General features: G+C 38.7%; 3 protein-coding genes across 7 annotated transcripts; 2 read left to right on the top strand and 1 right to left on the bottom strand.

Annotated features, from left to right (window-relative positions):
* The first annotated feature begins 141 nt into the window (after positions 1-141).
* Positions 142-2,129, top strand: si:dkey-97a13.12. Its single transcript, XM_043258294.1, has 5 exons — positions 142-430; positions 511-551; positions 652-810; positions 1,819-1,904; positions 1,979-2,129. Exons 1-5 carry the CDS (start codon positions 364-366, stop codon positions 2,127-2,129), a joined length of 504 nt encoding a protein of 167 aa, XP_043114229.1. The 5' UTR covers positions 142-363.
* On the bottom strand, positions 1,993-11,090 carry vcpip1 (valosin containing protein (p97)/p47 complex interacting protein 1). 3 transcript variants are annotated; one of them, XM_043258251.1, is made up of 4 exons: positions 8,354-11,090; positions 8,020-8,106; positions 5,783-6,445; positions 1,993-2,161 (listed from the first exon to the last, which is right to left on the bottom strand). In XM_043258251.1, exons 1-3 carry the CDS (start codon positions 10,941-10,943, stop codon positions 5,796-5,798), a joined length of 3,327 nt encoding a protein of 1,108 aa, XP_043114186.1. In that variant the 5' UTR covers positions 10,944-11,090; the 3' UTR covers positions 1,993-2,161; positions 5,783-5,795. The 3 variants fall into 3 exon arrangements, with proteins under 3 accessions (XP_043114186.1, XP_043114170.1, XP_043114178.1); XM_043258243.1 differs by lacking the exon at positions 1,993-2,161 and adding an exon at positions 3,602-5,082; XM_043258235.1 differs by lacking the exon at positions 1,993-2,161 and having other exon boundaries at positions 3,601-6,445.
* A 1,051-nt stretch (positions 11,091-12,141) lies between these two features.
* cspp1b (centrosome and spindle pole associated protein 1b) lies at positions 12,142-22,471 on the top strand. Of its 3 annotated transcripts, none has more exons than XM_043220979.1 (28): positions 12,142-12,555; positions 13,207-13,305; positions 13,386-13,443; positions 13,538-13,632; positions 13,721-13,780; positions 14,120-14,271; positions 14,494-14,553; positions 14,654-14,742; positions 15,103-15,199; positions 15,549-15,594; positions 15,668-15,789; positions 15,876-15,970; positions 16,249-16,324; positions 16,700-16,805; positions 16,942-17,089; positions 17,182-17,253; positions 17,352-17,464; positions 17,943-18,092; positions 18,314-18,457; positions 18,550-18,618; positions 18,912-18,972; positions 19,135-19,261; positions 19,563-19,675; positions 20,502-20,536; positions 20,685-20,745; positions 21,056-21,150; positions 21,946-22,060; positions 22,138-22,471. In XM_043220979.1, exons 2-28 carry the CDS (start codon positions 13,207-13,209, stop codon positions 22,311-22,313), a joined length of 2,634 nt encoding a protein of 877 aa, XP_043076914.1. In that variant the 5' UTR covers positions 12,142-12,555; the 3' UTR covers positions 22,314-22,471. The 3 variants fall into 3 exon arrangements, with proteins under 3 accessions (XP_043076914.1, XP_043076922.1, XP_043076907.1); XM_043220987.1 differs by having other exon boundaries at positions 15,665-15,789; positions 16,288-16,324; XM_043220972.1 differs by having other exon boundaries at positions 12,143-12,555; positions 15,665-15,789.
* Positions 22,472-22,523: the final 52 nt, after the last annotated feature.

The raw sequence follows: 22,523 nt of genomic DNA, 5'->3' as shown, positions 1-22,523 counted from the left end.
TTTTCATGTTTCGTTTTTTGACATGCATGAAATTCTACTATCTACGTAGCAGCCTGTTTTGTTAAAGAGTTGGGATGTGAAGCGTAGCGTTACTTGTTAATGGGGAGAGTGAATTGCCATTTAGAAGCGTGTGATTGGCCGATCAGAGCTATGACCTACAGCATTAAAACAATTAACTGAAGTGGAACAGATTTAAATAGATTTAAGAGTGCTGACGTTTCCTAGAAAAGCACCCATCTAAGACCTTGCAATGTGTGTGCGTATGAAAGAGTATTTAAAGAGAGGGAGAGGATTTTGCAACAGCGGTGATTCTGAAAAGTGTCTCAGTTCTTCTTGCAGTTTGCGTTTCTGTTTGACTTCATCATGCAGCAAATATACACACAGAGCCATGAAGAGTTTGAGGTGTTCACCACTGTTCTGTCGCCTCAAGGTTAGTCATCTTTTCATGCTCACTTTTTATGTAATTTCTGTTAAATTGACACGTTATAGCAAAATGATTCGATCTTTCAGTTTGTCGGAAGAGAGTGATGCTCAAGCACCAGGGAGAAATGGTAACACGTTTTCTCATTTAAGCTGCAGCATCATGCAATACAGCGGTGTATGCTACAGAGCCGATGAAGATAAAGTATGTTTTGTGTGTGTGTGTGTGAGGTGGTTGTGACGGCAGACTACAGCACAGACTGTGATGAAGAGCTGTGCGTCCGTGCCGGAGAGACGGTGTTGCTTCTGTATCAGGAGAATGCTGACTGGTGTTTCGTCCGACTTCAGAACGGAAAGGAAGGATACCTGCCCACAGTCTGCTTCACTACGGTGCTCATGCATACATGAACACGTACAATGCACAAATGAAACACTGCATGGCCTAAACGCATATGCGCTGTGTGTTCCCTCTGTGAAAAAGGACTTTTAAAAACAGTAATCATTCAGGATATGATTTAGTATGCAATATTTTTGACAGTTAATAGCTAGTAATTTGCAATTATATTAAAATATTTTATAGTTTACATTATATTAAACACAGCTATTTGAACTTAATAGTGCTTATTTGTACTTTCATAAGTCGGACTTGTTTTTATTTAATTGCATAAAACACTTGTTGTCTTTAAAATACGTTAGTTACAAAAAAATACATTTTGCACTACACCATATTTCAAAGTAATTTCTATTGAAACTTGAATGGCATAATCTTAAATATTTCTAAACACACATTTGTATTGATGAACTTGGTTTAGTACATGTTGAAATGTATTAACTTTTTAAATATAATAATCAAGTACTTTAAAAAAGCTTATTAAATTGAGCATTTTATTAACAGTATATGCTTAAAGATGCATAATAATGAAAGTACACTCTACGTGCAGTAAAGTGGCCTTTATTTTATTGATAGTCTATATGCAAGATTTCTTTTTAAATATATTTTTGAGATTTAAAGTACATTACAAGTGCACGTTCAATATAATTATACACACTTCTTTTCCATAAGGATTAATGGGGAGGTGGTTCTTCTCCCTTCTAAAAATAACTTGTTTTCTAGAAAGGTTTTCTAATGCATTTGTTTCTAAAACATTCATTTTAAGATGATTTATATCATAGCCTTAATGTACCACTAGCATATATCATTTTTTCAAGATTTGTGAACTGAGCAATCCTAAATCTAGATTAAAGATGCTTGGAACATTAAAAGCAAATAGTAAACCTCAAATTCTTATTTCCTATTGACATACTACAACTAAATATATAATTACCTGTCTCAAAACAGGTAAAAAAAAACATAAATCGTATGTATTTCATGTGTAATAAATGTGTGTATGTGTGCAGAAGCAGGAGCCATTGAGGCCCATCGTGACTCAGACATCGCAAAACTTTACTCAAGCGGCGTCTAATGATCGCAGTAGCTGTTCTGGGTGAGTGTTAATGACGTTGTGTAACTCTGAATAGTTTTTTCGTGTCGTGTGATTGCTGATGTTTGTTTTTCTAGAGGGCGCTCTTTCAAACTGCCGCGGCGAGCGTCTCTGTCAGGAGTGCCGGGTTCACCTCGATTATTTCAGCGGCTGCTCTCTCGTCGACGTAGTGATGGACATGCCGTACGTTCAGTTGGCTCCATCAATCCCGCATTTCACCCTGACTGATGCATCTAACCCTGGAGCTCCACCTTTCTCTTCTAAATGGGTCACAGAAAAGCAGAAATTAGGACGGAATGACACCAAAGTCTATGCAACTGTAAGATTTGGAGAAAAAACTTTTTGGGTGTCCCGATTAAAGTTCGGGGCCTCTGTATCTTCTTAGCCAGATTGTGGCACTGAGCCTGTGACTGGTGTCAGGAAACTTTGCTGGTACTGCCGCATGAAAATATGTAAATATGTAAATATTGTGAATGAAAAATCACACTCTTCGCCTATGAACAAGATGTATATGTTTAAATATATAGACTACAATGAGAAATTGTTACTATAAATGTATGTGTATGTTTGTGTGTGTGTGTGTGTGTGTGCCAAGGTTGATATAAACCCAAAAAAGTATATTAACTAAACAGTCTCATATAAGTTGATTACCAGTGAAAAAATATTTTGATGTATTATTTTAATTATAAAAACACAGAAAAAGTGATTACAGAAATCTATTTAGAGTGCACGGATTATAGAATATCATGGAGTGTACATTTAGAGCAACAGTTTTATTTGTTTTGGATTTATTTGACCCTGAATGTTTTTTTTTTATTCTGCATATTACATTAAAATGATGCATCAATGTAATCTCAGCAACACCTCAGACCATAACATACAACTAATTACCTTTGTATACCAAGTATTGTATATTAATTTTTTTTCAAGTTGGTAATTTTTTTATGGCATGTATATTGTTAAATTATGGCGTTCACTCTTCATGGTCTTTAATTTTCCATGAGCTTTAGATGACACTGATACACAGCTGGCTGCTTCAAAATTTAATGAAATGAAAAGTCAATTTTGTAATTCACGGTCTGACTATAATCTCCATCGCTTCAAGCATAGCAAGGAGAAAAATATCAACACTAATCTGGTCATACAGTACAATTAGTTTCAATTTGTGAATGCATTACGTTTCATGAACTAACATTGAAACATTTCTACAGAATTTATTGAAGTTAATATCAATACACGTACTATTGTTCACATGTGCTCGTAAAACGTTAAGGTTCTATTTACAATAAAAAATATAAACTTATTAATACACAGATACAGCACATTTTTAAGTAATTACTTCTATTAAGCAAGCGTTAATTAAATTGATCAAAATGTCAGTAAAGGCATTTATAATGTTCCAAAACATTTAAATGTCAAGTAAATGCCGTTAAATTAATTTTATTCATTAAATAATCATTTTTTCTGTTTTCTTCAACAGTGATAATAGGAAAAGTTTCTTGAAGACAACATGAATACAATAGAACGATTTCTAAAAGAAAAATATGACCCTGACAATGTATATATATATATATATTTAATTATTGCTAAATTATTGATCAGTAAATACAGCCTTGGTGAGCAAAGGCTTCTTAAAAAAAAAAAAAAAAAGTCTTACTGACCCAAAATTTCTGAACAGCAGATCATTTAGAAGTTAAAATCAATCAAGACATAAAGCCATGTTTACATAAAAGTAGTGTTACCACTAATTCACATTGATGTGGTCCGCTAGTGACCTATTAGGGATAATCGAAAACTGCATTAGAAAGTGATTCAGAAACAGCGACCACATCGTTTCATACAGATGGAATAACTTTATTGTTATTAAGCTGAAAAGTAATCAAGCATGCAAACAGCAGATTCCTCAGCTGTGTAGGATCATCCAACTGTTTTATTGAAAAACAGAGGAGAAACAATCCAGAAGGGGGGGAAAAAAAACAGATTCAATATCTGTACAGATGAAAGTATAATACAATATATACCACTATTGTACACTGGAATACAATATATCAGGAGGGCAGCAGTCACAGAGAAACAACCTGCGCTTGAGTCTGTGTTACATGAAGCAGTAAAACATTTCTTTTGTGCTGCTCTTTACACCAACAATATCAATTATGTTCAAGAGCTAATAAACACGCCCACACAGAAAAGTGCTCTGGTATAGATGTTGTCGACTTAAAAACCAATCTTTAAAAATCAAAAGCTCATCAAGCCTCCAACATCATGCTCGGCCTTGGACCAAAGTCAGGCCTCGTTCCAATACTCCAGTTTATCCTTCTCAGAACGGATCCTCTGCCATGTGTCACGCACAAACGCTGCAGATCAGAGCCGGGGAGGGTAAAAGACTCAGTAAGGCTGTTAACAACAGGTTTAATCACCTGTTTTTGGCAACACCGGGTTAAATGCAACAGCTCAGCGAGTTTCAATAGATATGAGTTCAACACAATCTCTAGGATTTTCCATCCGTTTTATCCTCTACCCAGTGGCTGAAGCACGAAGCTCACCAGCTCTATTAATCTGTTTCACTGTAAACTTTTTTTTTTTGGTTTATATGAATCAGTTGCCAAGGTGACAAGAAAAATCCGTCTAGAACAGAATATGGATATCGCTTTTTTTTTCTGAACTCAAAAGAAAACCGTCCTTGCCCTCTACTTAAGCATATTAGTATGGTCTAACTCACAGGTAACAATATTTCTACAGCGCTGAATCGGAGCATCCTGAAAATATCACCCACTCGGCAACTCTCTGCTTAGATTTAGCCAGAATCTACTTTACATTCCGATACTAAGTGTATGAATTGTCTTGCACTGAACAGAGTTTAAAGAAGAAAGGACATGCAAAACAGTACAACAAAACCAAATAATGAGCCTGGGCTGCACCAAGGCAACGCTGACAAGGCCAATTAGACATTACAGAAACCCGATCTCAGGTGTATGGATACTCCATGTCGATCTGCTGAGAGAGGTTTCTGCGCTCCGAGTGTGTAGTGGGACGATGAAGTAAACGCGAAGTCCTGCTGGAGCTCGTTTACAGGCTTTTACCCCGTAGTGCTCTTTGGATAGACAGCAATGAGTTGTGGGTAGAGAAGCGCAGAAGACGACCGTATCACTGAAATGACAGCTGTTTGTTCCACAGGCCAGAACTGTGTTGAGGACACAAACATATGATCAAGGAGGAGACCCTGTTACCTACTAAGTGCACACAGACGCAGGGCTGAGACAGTCAGTGTTTCAAATTGGATTATGAATTATCAAGTTGGTAAGAAAGCCATGAACCCAGCAATGAGGGTCAAAGTGCACTTTGATTATTTAAGTACTATGGATACTAGCAAAGCTCAAGGGTGATCTTAAAGGGGATAGTTCAACCAAAAATAAAACTTTTTGTTAACATTCACTCACCCTCATGTCATACTGTATGACTTTTTTTCTTCTGCAAAAACACAACAGAAGACATTTGGGTCCAGTGTTATTTTGTATCCTATTGACTTTTATCTAGAAGCACAGAAACATTCAAAATATCTTCTTTGTGCGTCCACAGAAAAAGTAAGGCATTGGTTTGGAATGACATGACGGTTAGTGAATGAGTATGTTCAATTTTAGTTGAACCCTCTCTTTAAATCAAGTGTGCGCCGTGTATATATTTAGGTGAATGAAAGCCGACACTCAATTCCTGTAATAATCACTCCAAATTTCACATCTTAAGACTTTAAGAATATTTGAGGAATGCGTTTCACACTCAAAAGACGCATGTCAGTAAATCGGCTGCACCATTATTTGTTTAAATCAGTGTGTGTGTGTGTGTGTGTGTGTGTGTGTTATGCCAGGAAGCTCATTTTGCTATACCGATAATGAAGTATCAAGATTGGTCCATGGGTTCAAAGGTGCTGGGAGGCTCCGCACCGTGACTTTCCATATCCTCCTGTTTGTCAGAAGCCTCTTCTTCCTTCACTTCATGCCTTGCTGCGGAGTGCTGGCGCAAGTGTTTGTCCATAGACGCCTGTATGTTTGAGACCATCTCCTGCAGGCGCTGCCGTTGGGCCTCGATCACGGCGGGCTCCAACCCTAAACCACGGCCCTCGCGTAAAGTGAGCATGCCCGGGGCCACCCGCACCAACTCTTCCCCCGACAACGTTATCTCTTCACCGCGAGCGCTGTTGCTGAGATCCACGCCGCTGCTGTGCTGCCGCCTGATTGGTGGGTGTTCTGGAGGGGCGGAACCCAGTGAGTGGCCTTTGCCCTGGAAGGCAGTGACGGTTTGCTCTTTCCTGCGCACCGCACCGCCGGCGCCCAATCGCAGGCCGTGGGCGGGGCTTCCCTCACGGCTACGGGAGGCAGCGTCTGAACGGAGTTGGGAAAGGGCCTCCTGGACGAGCTCCTCCACATCAGGTCCCACAGGAAAATGACCGGCTGTGTCCACACAGAGCTCCAAACGCTCCTCTGCAGCATTGAACACAAACGTCTTACCCGACAAATGGGGCAGTGTGCAGTGCTTCCCGTCCAACAGACCTTAACACAGAAATAGAGATTATTAGCAGAGTTTCTCATTGTATGTGTAAAGGGGGGGTGATATACACGGTTTAATAATCTTTCATATTGCCAATTTAAACTTACAAATGAAACATTAGACCAATATGTATGTATTTGTGGAACAGCAACACACAAAAAAACAGTAATAACCCAAAAAACAGACAGTAATAGGCTGAGGAGGCAAATCATACATTTGTAAACTCAAATAAATCAAGAAGTTTTAATTTTCTTTCTTTTAACTTAAATTTTTTAATTTTAAGTAATATTTCAGGTAACATCAAGTTAAAGTGACAAACGGCAAGATGTTCTTGAATTTAGTAAAGCACGAGATCATTTCAATTCACGCTGGAAAACATGACCATCTGAAAAATGATGCCCTGCTTTCATTGAACATTTACATTTAACCAAAGTGACTTGCACTGCAATCAGGGTACACGTTTAAATTTCCCTGGGAATCAAACCTACAACCTTGTAGTTGTTAGCATCATACTCTACAGCTTAAGCTACAGTAAACATAAAAGAGATATCAAAGCCTCGTTCACTCCAACAGTGCTAACTATAGAGATAAAGATATTAGGGTCCACACCAGCAGCATGCTCGTCTGCTGCTTTAAATTCTCAAGCTCATGACAGCAGGATGCATTCTTAATCGGGTGTCAAAAAAAATGGTTCTCTCAGTGATTTCAAAGATATTGTTTCTCTTTGCCTTTATAATAAACTCTGCTACTCTTTAATATTAAGAACGTTTTTTAGAACCGTATCTTTAAATGTTATACTTGTAGCTATATCCCTCTTGGTATGAATGGGCCTTAAGGCATTTTGAAATTCCAACTTCCAATTAGATTTTTTATGCTCATAGTTTCATTTGTAAAGAATAATCAAAATAATTATTTAAAAAAACTCAATCTAAAATGCTTTTTTGACTACTAGGCATGTGCGGTTCACTGCCAAGCATACCTCAGTCTGTGGCAGAGCAAATGAAAATCTGAATTAACAGTGGGCCACTTTCACACCACAGACCATGAAAATGATTCTGTATTTTCAGGAAAATAGAACATTTATTGAATAAAACCCAGTTCTGAAATCCCACCCTCACAGTACAGTGCAGCAAATGCTTTTGTCAGCAAATATAATATGTGACCCTGTACCACTAAACCAATTTTAAGTAATGCAGGTGTATTTCTAGCAGTAGCCAAAAATACATCATACAAATGAAAATTTTTCTTTTTTGCAATAAAAAATCATTAGAATATTAAGAAACGATAATGTTCCGTGAATGTATTTCGTACATTTGGACAACTTTAAAGTATTTTTTTTATCTCTGCCAAATACTGTCCTATATATTCTCAAAATATTGATCACACATCAATGCAAAGCTTTTTCATTCAACTTTTAGATGATAAACCTCAAGTTCATAAAATTAACTGGTTTTGTAGTCCAGGATCACATATAGACTTATAGTCACGCAATATGAAATGACAGAATATAGAATAATATAGAATTTTGAAAATTAAATTCTAATTGTGTGTAAGAAAGTGAAAAAAGAGAGATTACCCATGTCTTTCTTCACAATGTTGTAGAAGACTCCTCCTTGTTGGAACAGGTGTGGCAGTTTTTTGGCATATGACCAGACATCTTCACCTGATTAAAAAAAAGATAGAGAGAGAAGAGAAAACATTAAATAGACAAACATTGTTTACCGCAGTTTCATTTTTGTTTACTAATTAATCAGTAATTACTCAGTAAGCGCGCTCTGAAATAATAATAATAATAATAATAATAAAAGAATCATCCTAATGCGTCAATTACAAAAATAGGTATCTTTATAGATTCTAGTATGACACAGTATTCTCATAAAGCTGATCTATTACAGGAAGGTGTGTCTTACCCATAAGTGCTGCCAGGAGACACAGTGATGACATCTCAAGGTCAATGTTGTCCTGAAGTTCCCTGCTACTGGTGCGGCTTAGTCGTGGATCAGAGTGAGCGTGCGTTTGAGCTGTGTGAGAGTGCGTCTGGGTCGCGCGAGCATCGGTAGAGCTCTCTTTCAGCGCTTCTACAGAGATGCGGTCACCATGCTGAAGCGCCACGGGCTGGTTTTGGTCCTCGGGACGCGGCGGGGGCAGCTCTCTGGGCGGGAAGCCGTGTCGGATGCACAGCTGTCCCGGAGACAAGTTGAAGACCTGGACGATGGAGTTCTGGAGCTCACCGTAGGTGGTGTGAGGCTGCAGCGTAAGCATGGCCTGCCGCCCATCGCTGGTCGTTACACGTATCTTCTTCTCTCCGCTGGTGGGTGGCACTTTGGTGGGTGTGGGCGGAGCAGAGGATGATGAAGAGGAGGGAGACGATGGGCGAGGATCTTGTTGGCGCAAGCGGTCCGTGCTACGTCGCTGGGACAAGGCCGCCTGCTCGCTGATGCTATGTTGCAAGACTCTCTCGGTTTTGCTCATCACCAGCTCTTCCTTATGCAGGGTTTTACCCTTTTGTCCCGTCAGGATTATTTTAGTAGGAGGATGAGCGGCTGATTCGCTCCCGTCTCTCCCATCCTGCACATGAGCACCTTCAATGGCAACTGGATTGTATTCATCTTGGCTCCTCTTGGCTGTGTGATGCAAGATGGTGTTCACTACTTTTTGGACTAAAATCTCGCTCCCGAACTCTCCGGGGAAGTGCTTTGTGACGAGTCGCATCGTCACGTCGTAAACATTGCTGTTGAGCGTTGGATCCGTTTCGTACTGGAACCAATACACGGTCTCTCGCACCACACGCCCGCCCCACTCCAGAGTGATAGGGAAGGCTTCAGGAAGGTTGTCGTACTCCTTCCCCTCCCAGAAGTGCTTAAACCCGCAGCCACACTTTCCACCCTGTGAGCGGGTGTTGGTCCGGTCACCATCCAAATAAACGACCGAGCCGTCGCCACGAACGCGGCGCACTGAAGTACCATGACACCAGGTGCAGGCCGTGAGTGAGCTGAGTTTGTAGTCAGGCACCAGCACGTCTTTTTCTGGGTTATAGGAACAAACCAAACTATTTAAAGGAAAGCTGTAGTTCTTGTCCGCCCGCAGCGTCCCGTGAGTCGACTTGGCCAAGTTGTAGAGTTTCCCTCCAGGTAAGAGCCACTCTGCTGGGACATGGAGCTCCGGAAGAGCGTTGCAGACAAGACAGCGATGGAGACGACCCTCCTGAACGGATTTCTTAGCTGCTTCTGTCACCTCCTCCGGCTGCACGCCGATCACTCCGGTGCGCCGGTATATATACTGGTGGACGTCGGCAACTAGAGCGGGGTGGATGGCGTGCTTGTCCATGAAGACGTCCTCCATCACGCCGACGAGCCGCAGCAGGTACTTATCCTGCAGGCTCCGGTCGCCACCGATCACGCAGCTTCCGCTGGAGTCCAAGCTCACGTATTTGCGAATCAGCTCTTGAGGTACGCCCCAAGCTTTCGGGAGCAGCGCGGCTGGTAAACGGGGCAAAGGCAATCCCTTGATGCCCACTAGGGGTAGATAGTGATTTCTGCCGGAGCTGCTCCAGGCGATGCAGATGGGCTTGTTCGGAGTGCCATCTTTTCCTCGGCACTGCTCTTCTGGAACCAGGCCTGGCAGGAAGGTGGCGGAGTAATCGCCCGAGCTGCGCATGCCACTCAGGGAGTCCAACAGGATTATGGGTCTGTGCAGTACATTCGCCAGGCCGAATATGTGAATGTTCCTAAGCCCCAAAGGAACGCCTTCCGGAGGGACAAACAACGGGTCGCACTCATTAATGATATCCTCCCATTCTGCGGCATCTATAAAGTCTTGGAAAAGGACTTTGTAGTGGCCGAGGTTCTGCTTGAAATTGAGTTTTAGGTTTTCTCTAAGGGCATGCCAGAAGAGCTCACGTCCTACTAGAGCTCTGGACACGGCGTGCACCAGGCAGTGTCCGTCTCCGTCCACGTGCACGGGAATAAGACACTCTCTATTCAAGTTTGCTTTCTTGATCTCCTCCAAAGTATCATGCAGGTAAATCAGGCTCCCTGAGCGGTCCCGTCCATAACCAACAGTGGACACATGCTCTTGCTCGATGAGAAACGCACGGTCCCCAAGAAGCGAGCAGTCGAAGATTTCTCCCTGGTTCATTTCCTTCAAGAGTTTGGCAGTGCCTGTCTGTTTGTCCATGCCATAGCGGGTGAGGATGGGAGACAGCAGCTTGCAGTGATAGTTGGACAGTCCCATCACTTTCACCAGCTCGGAGCCCTTTTTAGGAGGGCCTGGCACACCCAGCAAAGCATTTCTCAGCAAATTATGAAGCACTACATCGGGATCAGTCACTTCCTCCACATTCGCGAGGTTCTTCTGCTCGTGTCTCTGGCCGCATTCAGTGCACTCGATGCTCATGGAGGTGTGTGCGGGAAAGAAGAGCTTCGCCTGGCACTGCGGGTCCGGGCACATCCCGCATAAAATGCGCCTGTCCTTCTGCTTTGAGCCCGGAATCAACGACATAGTCCGATCTAATATATCTTCTGACGCAGCTGTTTACAAAAGCATCGCTGTCTAATCAGTGACGGGCGAGAGAAAATTATGTCACCTCACGCAGTTTCTGTTTTCCAGTAACAAACACAACACGGAAGCGGTTCTGTAACACAGTGTGACCCTATAGGCGGCGCAAGGCATGCTGGGAGATGAAGTTCTTCACTGTCACAAATCTAGAGGTCTTCTAACGACAGTATTTACACAATAACAATTAAAAGGTATTCTAGCATTGTACAAAAATGTTTGGATTTTAATTTATTTACGAAATGCCATAATTGTTAACTACGGACTGGGGCGCATCGTACGATAAATAACAAAAGCGACTTTAATAAAACTACAATAACCACAATACAAAAAAGGCCAAAGGTTGTGTTGTGTTTACTTCAGCAGTCTTTACATGGGCGTGAGAATAAAATGCGTTTGTTTTAGATACATAAACATACACTTATTCATACATATTTTAGTTCTCTTTCTCATAAACGATAACCACAAAACGATAACCAAAAATAAAATTTAACGTCAAGTTACATGAGCCATAGCAAATAATATTATAATAATGTGATCTAAAATTTCAAAATGATATATAGCCTATATCATGTGATTTACAAAGAGTGAATTAATTTTTGTTTAATTATGCCAGTATGAACACCTTTGATAAAAACTACACAAAATAGTAAAACTAGTCTTAAATAGCCTTAATGTCGAGGAAATGTTCATAACTTTCAGAAGAAAAAACAATTGTCATCTTTAAAAGTAATTTCCAATAAATCATTAATTTTGTTGAATTATGCAACAAAAACAAACAAAAAAAAAACAAACAAACAAAAAAAAACATAAAGAGCATAGGCTAAATAGTACACAAAATCCTAGATGTGAAATTATAATAATTCGTTATTTGATTTTCCTTTTTCCAATTACAAAATGCCACACGTAATGCAGAGGAAATGTTCATAAACAAAATTCTCCTATTCAGACAGAATTCTCCAGTGGTGCATTTTAAATAAATTGAACAAAAACATGACTAACTGTGAGCAATGAATTCATTTATTTTTAAATCCTCAGATTTAAACCCATGGCTTCGTTCCGGGTTGGCCTAGAAAACCTCACGACCGAGCAGCCTTTCCCGCTTCTGCCTTTCCATGCGTTATAGAAATCAGCGGCTGCGAGAGGAGAAGCGGAAGAGAGGAAGCGAAAGACAGGAAGCCTGGAAGAGAGAGCAGTAATAACGGCGCTCTGCTTCTGTTAGCTGTGACCGGACAAGAGATCACTGAAATCTGATTATGAACCGATTAACATACTGTATAAATACACAGTTTGTTTAAAACATCGATTATTTCCAACATATGAACAGCTCCAGATATCAGATGACGCATTTATTATTTTTACACAAAGAAACCAGGACCGTAGTGTATCATCTGTTGAGATTATTAGTTCGGAATAGAGTTTGTATCAGATAACAACTCGATAAACAAACGGCGATTAAATGATTCTTTTGTGGAGTGGAAGATCAGTTGTTTTTCGATTAAGGCTCGTGTCGACAGAAGATTAAACTGAGCTTCAACGCCAGGAGGAAATCAGAAAGGTTTGTAAGAAATAACGGTTAACGTGGCGATTGTAAGTATGTGGCAACCTCACCTAAAATGTCTAAAAAAGTAAGAAAAGGTTGCATGTTCCACTTGTGTATTATGTTTTATGTTATATTATTTTTATATATATTGTGATAAAACCTATTGGTTTAGCTAATTCCAATAACTACAAAAACTAAAGTAATATTTAAAGCAGAAGTATGAAGTACTAAGTGATTTAATTAAATAATTAAAATTAAATAATATTAAATAACAAAGATTAATAAATTCTAAGAAATGTGATAACACTGGTGTCCTTGTTTCCCTTTACATGTACTTGCTATTCCAATTACAATAAATTATGCATAATTATATGTAAGTAACCCTAAACCAAGTCATAATCCTAACCATAAGTGCATGTGGTTAATTAATATTACTCAGTACTTAAATCAAATGTATAATTACGCTATAACAAGGACACCTTAAAAATAAATACATTTAACCAGAACTTAATTGCTTGTTGTTGTTTATCTTCAATGCTCTAATTGATAATAATATGACCTTACTGTAAAGTGTTACTGGTATTATGTAAAATTATATGCATCTACAGGTGGCGCTGTCGAATTGTGTTTGATCTGCTTTGCATTGCGTTTTTGTACGTGTTCCAGATGGATGAAGTATTGGAGAAGTTTCTGGAAGATCAGAAATCAAAGTTAGCCGAGGAGAAGGCATGTCTGGAACAGGAGCCCCCTTACATGGAGATGAGGGTGAGAGAGTAAATGATGGGGATGAAGGGAAGGTGTGTGACCGGTCTTCGTTTTAATGTTGTTGAATATTGATTTATCAGAGGGGCACAGGACACGCACTCCAGAAAGAGAACATCCCTCCACGCATTAGTCAGCAAGGTACAGCTTTGTTTGCAATTTAATATGGTTGTAAATTAATTGCTGTTATATGTATACCTGCTTTTAAAGAGGTGTATGTGAAATTTCATTGTAGACGGAGTGAGTCTGCCGCTCGGAGAGGAATACGAGAGGAAGAAACACAAACTGCAAGAAGAACTCAGGAATGATTACAGGAAATACAAGGCAGAGGTGACGCACAAAGGCAAAACCTGTTCAAACACAATAGAAACCTTTGCACAGACAGAATCTGCATTTCTCATCTTTGTGTGTCTTGCAGAAAGGTCACTGGGATGCTGGTGACATTCACACAGTTCCAGAGAGAAGACGAATACCTAGGGTACGCTTTAAAAAGCATGATCGCTTCCGTTTCCCTCCTTTTTTACCTTAAAGTTTTGTGGTTGAGATTTCGCTTCTGTGTCTGTTACTTTGAAACAGCTGGGTATTCTGATACAAGATGACTATATTTCATTTATTTAATTATGTATTAGTGGTAATACTGTGTTTTTGACGTTATCCAACCCCCACAATGCCATCCAACTTGTCCCGAACTACTTCATTACAAAAACCCACACCACCTGCTAGTGCAATATCATGCATTACCATGACATTACTATCTGATATTTTTAATGCTCCATGGTTTTGTAAGGTCGACTCACTCTCTCGCTTACTTTTTCAGACGGTCCGTGTGAGGGATGTGGCCACCCTTACAGACGTGTGTGGGCTGGGATGGGGTGTGTGTAGCTCTGAGGATGACTGCAGTGATGAAGAACTCATGCTTTTGCAAGGAAGGCGGCATCAGAGGGAAAAAGACCCCAGGACAGCAAACAGGTGAGGACAGAGATGAGAGAGAAAGATGGTTACAACCCTTTTTTTCCTCTATTCGCTAATTCTGAATTTTCATTCCCTTTATGTATTTATTTATATATTTATATATATATATATATATATATATATATATATATATATATATATATATATATATATATATATATATATATATATATATACGAACAGTATCATCTTTATTTCCTTCTCTCTCTTTTTTATTAGGAGAGTGGAACCGTTCCCCGAGACAGGACATCACATGAGCAAACTACAGCACAGAAACCGGTAAAACATGCATACACTGATCAGTAAAACTGCCAGTTTTTTGAATAGCAGAATAGATTTCACCCACCTTCATCTTTTCTCCTTCACTTCACTGTCGTAGAATGTCAACATCCGTTGCAACCCAATCCAATGAAAGATCTGTATCTGTGGCAAGTCAGGACACAGTTTGCACCACAGGACTTTTAATAGGTATGAGTTAAGTTAAGTTAAGTTCTGATTCTGACATCTCTTATTGGCCTAATACCTGAAGAAGTGATGTTTCGTCGCTTCATTCGATGGCAAATATTTCTGATTTGATTTGAAAGGAATACTTTATCCAAAAATGAATAATCTGTCATCCTTTATTCGTCATCACAAACATTTTTTTTTCCATACGTTGTAAGTCAGCGGGCATAAAAAATAGTTTCCAAAAAAAGTAGGTTACCAATGTTCTCCAAATGTCTTCTTTTTTGTTCTGTGAAAAAAAGAAAGTCATACAGTTTGGGAAATGTAAATGATGACAAGATATTCATCCATTTAACTGATTTTATGGCTGATTTTGATTGACAGGTGCAGTGGATCTGGAGGCCACGCTGCAGAGGAAAAAGGAGCATTATAGACGTCAACTACAGGAACAAATCGCAGAGAAACAGAGTCACAGGAGGAGGTGTGTCTTTGTGCATAATAGTCTGACTGGTGTATTTGGTTTATATCGTTCCATTTCTGTCAAAAGAAAATAAACGTTTTGTTAATGTAATGTATGTGTGTGTATGTATATATAAATACGAACACATGCATGTATATATTTAAAAAAAAACCTGTTAGGTTTATAAATGAAATAACACATATATATTATAAAATAGAAGTATAAATATAAAGTATACATGTATTTTCAGAATATACAATGTATATTTGTACACATACAAATATGTAAACACAAATATTTATTCCTAAACCTTTATGGATGTGATTAATCATTTGTTACATCATAAGAAATGTAATTCAACTTTCTTTAGGGAGAAGGAACTGGACCTGAGAAATTCAACAGATGCTGAGAAAAAGGTAAAAAGGTTTGTGCGTGCGTGTATTTGTTGACATTATTGTGCTGATTTTCTGACCTTTACCTTTAAAGCAGCTCTTTGTGAGTGAGGTGTCTGCGTACAGAAAGCAACCAAGGGATGACATCATTCGCCTGGACATTGCTGAGCCTCCCGAGGGTGTTCTGCAGTACACGACTGACCCTGTGTCTCCGTGCAGGTACATAAGTGTAAAAACAAAAACTGCACAATATCTGCACATGCTGTTCTTCAAGCTCACAAACATGTTTTTTGGTTTTTCTATAGGTTGCCTTTTGTCCCTACTCAACTCCCATTCCTTACAGAAGCCTATAAGTCTCCAAATAATGATGCTGACAGTTTGCTGAGCCCCAGTAGAGCCTGTAAGATACACATATAACATAACATAGTATATTAAATATGAATGCACTTGCTGTGAGGACAAAGATAGTTTTGTGCAGAGAGTGGGTGCATCAGTATTTATTAATGACATTTGTTTACTTTTGTGCTGTAAGTTATTTTGTCAATGTGTATGCTGGATTCTGATTCAAAGCAATTTGAATCTTAGCCTGAAAACTGATTTTTATATATGTTCATCATAAGATTCCTACTAGTGCTAGATCATTATTCTCTATGTATGGTTGTGTGTGTGTTTCTACAGATTTCCCAATAACAGGAGTTTCTTTTTTAACATCATCAGGGGAGCCACAAGCACTCAGCCCACACAGCAGAAGACAGTAAGAGTGCACTCACAAAAAATTAAATTTTTCAGACATATTCCTGATCATAAATTGGTTGTTTAGAAACAGACAGTAACACCAGATGAAGTTGTCTAGTAGCGATTGCTGGATCTCGTTAACGTTCTAGCTCTCTGACTGTGCCTAAGATTCTCAAATACATATATATTTATTACTATGAAATGTATCATGTAAATAATGTATTTAAGGTATGGGAGTGACATATTTTGAGTGTACTGATATTTGGAATAGTGTCATTGGACTAGTTTTGGGGCTACTTTTGGTTGACCAAAGAGCTAGTTTTCAATTCTTAACCCAAGCTGTTTTAAACCATACCATATTTTGGGTTGTATTTGTGCTTGTTGTATGTTTCAGGAGGATTCTGGGTGAGGATGAAGTTGTGAGTTCAGGTCTTGGAGCGTTTCCTGCACATCCCGCGAAGACGGATAGACTCAGCTATAAAGAGGAGCTCAGGAAGCAGGTATGTTATTGTGTATTCATCGAGGGGTGTGTCCTTATTACAAATTAAACAGCATTTCTTAATACAAAAGAGTATTATGATGCTTTTTGAAGACTTTCGGCTTATTTAGCTGTTTGTTTGTGTGCCCTGTGAGTAGATAGAGGAGCGCGCCGCACAGAGGAGGGTGGAAAGAGAGGAGAAGCGAAGACTAGAAGCTGAACTTGAAGCTGATATGAGAGCATATGAACCCTGGGGAAGAGGCGGAGCTGGTGCACCACTCAGAGACAGCACTGGAAATCTGATCAGTATGACTTATTTAGTATGATTTAATCTTCTGTTAGTTATTATTATTATAGTAATGATGGGTTTGTGTGTGTGTGTGTGTGTGTGTGTGTAGCTGATCTGAAGCAGATGCATCTTTTAAATGTAGCAGCTGCAGCACCACCACCACAAAGGGCAGAGAGGCCAGGTAACACGCTAACACACTTTTTAGTTCGCATGCAGACGTGGATAATGTGTCTTTAGTGATTGTTTACACCCTCAAGTTGAACATTTGTGTATTTGAAGGATTTGTTGAGACGCACACTCCACAGTTTGCAAGAGGAAATGTATTTAATCAGATGCTGTCACCCCAGCAACTACTGGAGCAAGACCAATACAAAGCTTACCTGAGACACCAGGTACACCCATGTGCTACTGTATTTATTTAATATTTTATCCAGCATTAAACTGAACAGAAGTGACAGTAAGGCTGTTAATATGAACTCCTATGCTGTTCTGATAATTAAAGATGGTGAGCAGCACAAGTGATTTCATAAATAGTAATATAAATGTTTCTTGAGAATGATTGGAATGATTTCTGAAAGATCATATGACACTGAAGGCTGGAGAAATGACGACGAACATGATTATTACTCAAAGTAGAAAACAATGAAGTAGAAAGCAAAACTGCATTTTTGACCAAATAAATGCAGGTTTGGTGAGCTTAAGTGACATCTTTTAAAAATCATATAATAAAAAAATGTAACCAACAAATTTGTAATCTATTTATAAATCAGATATTGTATCACAGATTTTCATTTGTGGTTTGATTTGGATTCCACTGTACCTGTATATAAACAATGATCTTTGTGTTTTTGTGTGTGTCTGTTACATTAGATAGAAGAAAAGCGCAGGAAGCAGACGGAGGAGAGAGAGCGGATGAGGGCAGAAGAAGAGAGGGAGGACAGACGACTGGCAGAACAGAGAGAGAAAATCAGGAGAGAGTATGAAGAGGAGCAGGAGAGCAGAAAACGCAGAGAGTTGGAGGTCAGATGGACACGTGCATGCATTATCTAGATGCACAATGTAATAATGTGACAGTTGTTCACTTAAAATCTCATGTTCCTTCCAAGTAAAGGGAATTTAAGTCCTTAAGGAAATGCCATCAAATGCATGTTGTTGCGTTTAATGTGCCTTTGACTGAGACGGACCTCAGACCGTCTCAGTCAAAAGCACCGCTGACTTCAGGTAGGCTTGTCTTTTTGCAGCAAAAACTGAAGAATGAAGAACTTGCTCGTCTTGTGGAAGAGAGACGGAGGGATGCAGAGAAAAAGAAGAAAGAAGAGGAAGAGAAAGAGAGAGCAGCTGTAAGGAAACAGGAAGAGCAAGAAAGACAAAAACGACTGCAACAGGTGTGTGAAAGTGACATTTACTGGAATTTGCTGAAAATTGTGAGTTTGTGACACTATTTTCATCATTTACAATTTTTTTTTTTTTTTTTTAGGTTCAGCGTGTACCATCCCCTCCTATCCCTACCCTACAAAATAAACACCACAACCCTTCAAATGCTAAGGTAACAAACAAACATTGCTAATGCTATGTGTATTAAATTGTGTATAACGCATAGCAGTGACTACAAAATATATATTTAAGGTTATGGGAGTGGCATATTTTGAGTTTTGCCATAGTTTTAGAATAGTGTTAGTGGGCTAATTCTGTTATGAAGATCTGGCAACCGTGATTATCCTCTCTAGAGCTTGTAACCCAACCCTCATTCTAATTAGCAAAACTTTATGGTCCTTACTTAAAGCTAACTGCATACAACAATGTTGACTTTTCACTCGCTAATGTCTGCATATTTTTCAGGATTTCTCTGCTCTTCGGGCTCCTCCGTCTTCAGAAAACAGAAACAACCAAAGAACAGAGAGTAAACACTCACGACGGAGAGATACATTTTGCTACACCCTAAATAGCTGATTTCATATTTAAGTCTTACGTTTTAGTTTTTAGCCAAGTATATTTAATTTGTACTAGCTAATACCACATCCTCACATATTTTTGTAGGGTTAACTGTATTTGTTTTCTTCAGAGGACAGAAGTGAGGTTGTCAATGAGCTGTGTGCATTAAGAAGACGTCTGCGGAGTGAGCAGCGGCGTCTGGAGGAGCAGCTCTTACACACAGAGTGGGAGCATTTTCCCTCTCCTTTCACCGACAGGTCCTGAACAGTTATTTTGATTATTTTCAAATGCAATATTTAAGTCTGACAGTCAAGAAATGTTTTAATAACACGAACATTAATACAGCAGGTCTGTTTTCTCTGTTGTGTGTGTGTGTAGCACGTTATGTCCTGTAGAGAGGTTGCATATTCTTAATAAAATAACATTATTATTTCTATTGTTATACATTCAGTGTTTTATAAAAGCAACATTATGAATAATCATAACTTATGTAGTTGCAGGCATGCCTAACAGTGCCTTCAGTCATGTTTTTCCAATATAGTATTTGTGTGTTTGCAGGCACAGGACGGATGTGTTTGACATGGCTCGTTTGCGTATGCCTGTGCGAGGCCCCTCCGCCCGTGGCACTGAGCCAATCAGCTCAAAGGGAGCCGATGACATCATGTACAGGGGTAAGAACTGGCTAGCTAATACCAGTGCTACTTCTATACTAACCAGTTAAGTATTAATGGTGTGAAAATTGTAGATAATACATTCAATTAATTCATTTAATTAACTTTTATATTAGGAAATGATGTAGTACATCGTTATTGCTTAAATGCAAATATTTTTGGAATTCCTTACATAATCAGGTTGAATGGAAGGATGTTTGGACACTACTCAATTAAAGAAGTTGCATTTAAAGTTATTCACTTGATTTACCCAGTAAGATTTTTTTAGAGACATGGACACCACATGCATCTTTTAGTTTTTTTTTTTAACCTTTATTTATGAGTTTTAGGACAGTGTTACAAAGAAACAAAAAACCAAACAAAGAACAAAAGACGAGATCAACTTGGCACAATAGATAAATTGAAGTATTAATAAGAAGGGAAAAAAGGAGGGTAAATAAAAGTGTGGCAATGCACAGTCAGTATCACACAATAGAGTCTACCTGATTAAACCTGATTTTATATTATAAGAATCCATTAAACGCTTATTTTATGATTATTTATGTATTGATGTGGTTATGGTGTATTACTGTTCAGATTATGCAGTTAATAAATGAAAACGCTAATACCTGTACCAACATAAGTCTGAGCTATCAGGATTATAATTACTGAAATAAATATTAGTGTTTGTAGTTCCTCGTGGCCAATCATACTAAAGTAATGTGTAGTCAGCTAAGAATAAAAAATAAATATAGTGAATGTGAAATGAGAGCTCAATTAATGTTTGGTCTTACGTAAATTCATCTTTCGTGTAGAACTGACTTTTTTTTTTCTTTCATTTGTCCAGATGCCTTTATGCCTCTTGCTAGAACACGACTGTCTGTAAGTTTTGTAAGCTAAAAACATCTTCTCTATGAATGTAAAGTGTGCACGCTATTTTCTGCGCTTGTTACTTGTTTCCGTTGTGTTTTACAGTACTAAAATCAGCTAAGGATGTTTAACATGACAGTTCTGTTTTTCTATCACACAGAGAAACAGAGATATTGAGGGAGGACGAGGATCTGTGCTTCTGTCAGAAAGTGAATTTATTGGTGGGATCACACATTCTTTCAACTGCTTTTCTTGAGTTTAGTGAATTACTGTGTTTATATACAGTGGCCCCAAAATTTGTTTCAGTGCTTGAAGGGGGAAATGTCTTTTCATTTTGTAAGAAAACATCAAAACAAGTGACAATTATTTTTAAGAAAAAAAAATATATATACACATTTTATCAACAACATTTCACAAATGTTTATTTTTGGAGTGCTATACAACTTTTTTTTTTTTTTTTTTTTTTTTTTTTGAATACACATTGCTGATTGCTTTCTGTTGGTGTACAGTTGTCGTATTATTTGTCATTAGATCAGAATGGAATAGCTTTCCCAGTTCCTCCAGACGTTGAGAGGAAATCTGCTAAACTGTCTGCACGAGAGCGACGCAGACTAGCAAACCTGCAGGTAATTCACACTGAAACATGTCTATATAGTGACTTAAGTGCAAAAAATACTGATAGATTCACATGAGTTTCAGGGTTTTTGTCAGTCGATTCCTTGAAACTTGAAAAGGAAAAAAAAAACATTTTGCACTATTTGTGATAACTTAATAATGAGACTTTTTTTTAACTAACAAAAGGTACCACATAGGCATTTGTTTTTGTAAAACTTTGATTTTTAAATACTTTTAACCCTGATAAAGTTAAATGATCAAATCATTAAAGGGTTACTCCACCCCAAAATATATATTTTTTGTCATTAATCTATAACCCATAGAAGCTTTGTTTGTGTTCGGAACACAATTAAACAGGCATCATCAAAAATAATCGTCAAAATAGACTTTTTGTATGCAAAGAAAATAAAAATAGCAGTGGCGTTTTTGAGCTTTTAATGCTCTGAAAGTGTCAAAGAATACATTTGCATTTTCATTCAGACCAAAGACCAACAAGTGGGCGTGCAACATGCTAATGTTTCATTTTGACGTCAACATGAAACGCTGTAGGACTCGTTTTAAGAATGACTTTTCAAGAACACAAAAAACCCCTTGATACGTATTCAAGGAGACGAGAGAATGTCCAGAGCAGTAATCTAAGCATATGCTTACTACCTTGTAGTAGTTTAGATTTCCTTTCCTGGATTTATCACTACATAATTCCTATTTTGCAAATGATCTACATGTGCATAATTTCTAAACAATGACTTGTTAATGGTATCATGGTATCATGCTTAATAATAAATAGTGTATATGTGTGTGTTTAGTCTGCAGAGAGGAAGCCAGTTCAGCTGCAGTCGTTCAACATGAGGAAGCTCCGAGACACAAACACTCCCAGGATGAAGAGACTTCCAGCCTTTGACCATCACAACACCACTGCAGGTGTTTATTTGTGTGTTTATTTCTGTCTATGATTTACTATTCTGGATATGCACAACTCATTTCAGTTATGTGTTTAGGAGGATGCTCTGATGATGATGATGATGATGATGATGAAGCAAGTCGTGGTGATGAGCATTTTGCCCTGCAGTCTCCTGGCAGACCCAGCTCCATTGATACAGCCACTACAGAGCCCTGGGTTCGAGCCGAGTCTTCAGACACACTCAGGAGACTAATGTCCGGCTCTGAGCTTTGAGACGGGTCATTGCATACATAACCGCACTGAGTGTAAAAGCTTGTTATTGCAGTGCAGTACATATTGGGCATTTTATGTAGTCTTCAGAACTCTTAAATAAAAGGCTGATCAGCAGAATCTCTATGAGATTGACTGTATCACAAAATCTGTTCTGTAAACCGAGTTGTTATTTGAAACAAATGCACAGACAATTTCTCTCTAATCTTACTT

The sequence above is a fragment of the Puntigrus tetrazona genome, chromosome 2, assembly GCF_018831695.1.
Source record: "Puntigrus tetrazona isolate hp1 chromosome 2, ASM1883169v1, whole genome shotgun sequence".
NCBI classification, from domain to species: Eukaryota; Metazoa; Chordata; class Actinopteri; order Cypriniformes; family Cyprinidae; genus Puntigrus; species Puntigrus tetrazona.
The sequence above is the reverse complement of the archived record's forward strand: the minus strand, read 5'-3'. Positions and strand labels throughout refer to the sequence as shown.

What these genes read in the sequence shown, in the direction of transcription:
- si:dkey-97a13.12 (XM_043258294.1), top strand. Translation starts at nt 364, where the DNA reads ATGCAGCAAATATACACACAGAGCCATGAAGAGTTTGAGGTGTTCACC. An exon ending in CCACAGTCTGCTTCACTACG is followed by an intron (nt 811 to 1,818) that starts GTGCTCATGCAT and finishes GTATGTGTGCAG; the next exon opens with AAGCAGGAGCCATTGAGGCC. An exon ending in GATCGCAGTAGCTGTTCTGG is followed by an intron (nt 1,905 to 1,978) that starts GTGAGTGTTAAT and finishes TTGTTTTTCTAG; the next exon opens with AGGGCGCTCTTTCAAACTGC.
- vcpip1 (XM_043258251.1), bottom strand. Translation starts at nt 10,943, where the DNA reads ATGTCGTTGATTCCGGGCTCAAAGCAGAAGGACAGGCGCATTTTATGC. An exon ending in TCTCCTGGCAGCACTTATGG is followed by an intron (nt 8,107 to 8,353) that starts GTAAGACACACC and finishes TTTTTTAATCAG; the next exon opens with GTGAAGATGTCTGGTCATAT. An exon ending in CATTGTGAAGAAAGACATGG is followed by an intron (nt 6,446 to 8,019) that starts GTAATCTCTCTT and finishes TTCTGTGTTAAG; the next exon opens with GTCTGTTGGACGGGAAGCAC.
- cspp1b (XM_043220972.1), top strand. Translation starts at nt 13,207, where the DNA reads ATGGATGAAGTATTGGAGAAGTTTCTGGAAGATCAGAAATCAAAGTTA. An exon ending in CCCCTTACATGGAGATGAGG is followed by an intron (nt 13,306 to 13,385) that starts GTGAGAGAGTAA and finishes TTGATTTATCAG; the next exon opens with AGGGGCACAGGACACGCACT. An exon ending in AAACAGAGTCACAGGAGGAG is followed by an intron (nt 15,200 to 15,548) that starts GTGTGTCTTTGT and finishes AACTTTCTTTAG; the next exon opens with GGAGAAGGAACTGGACCTGA.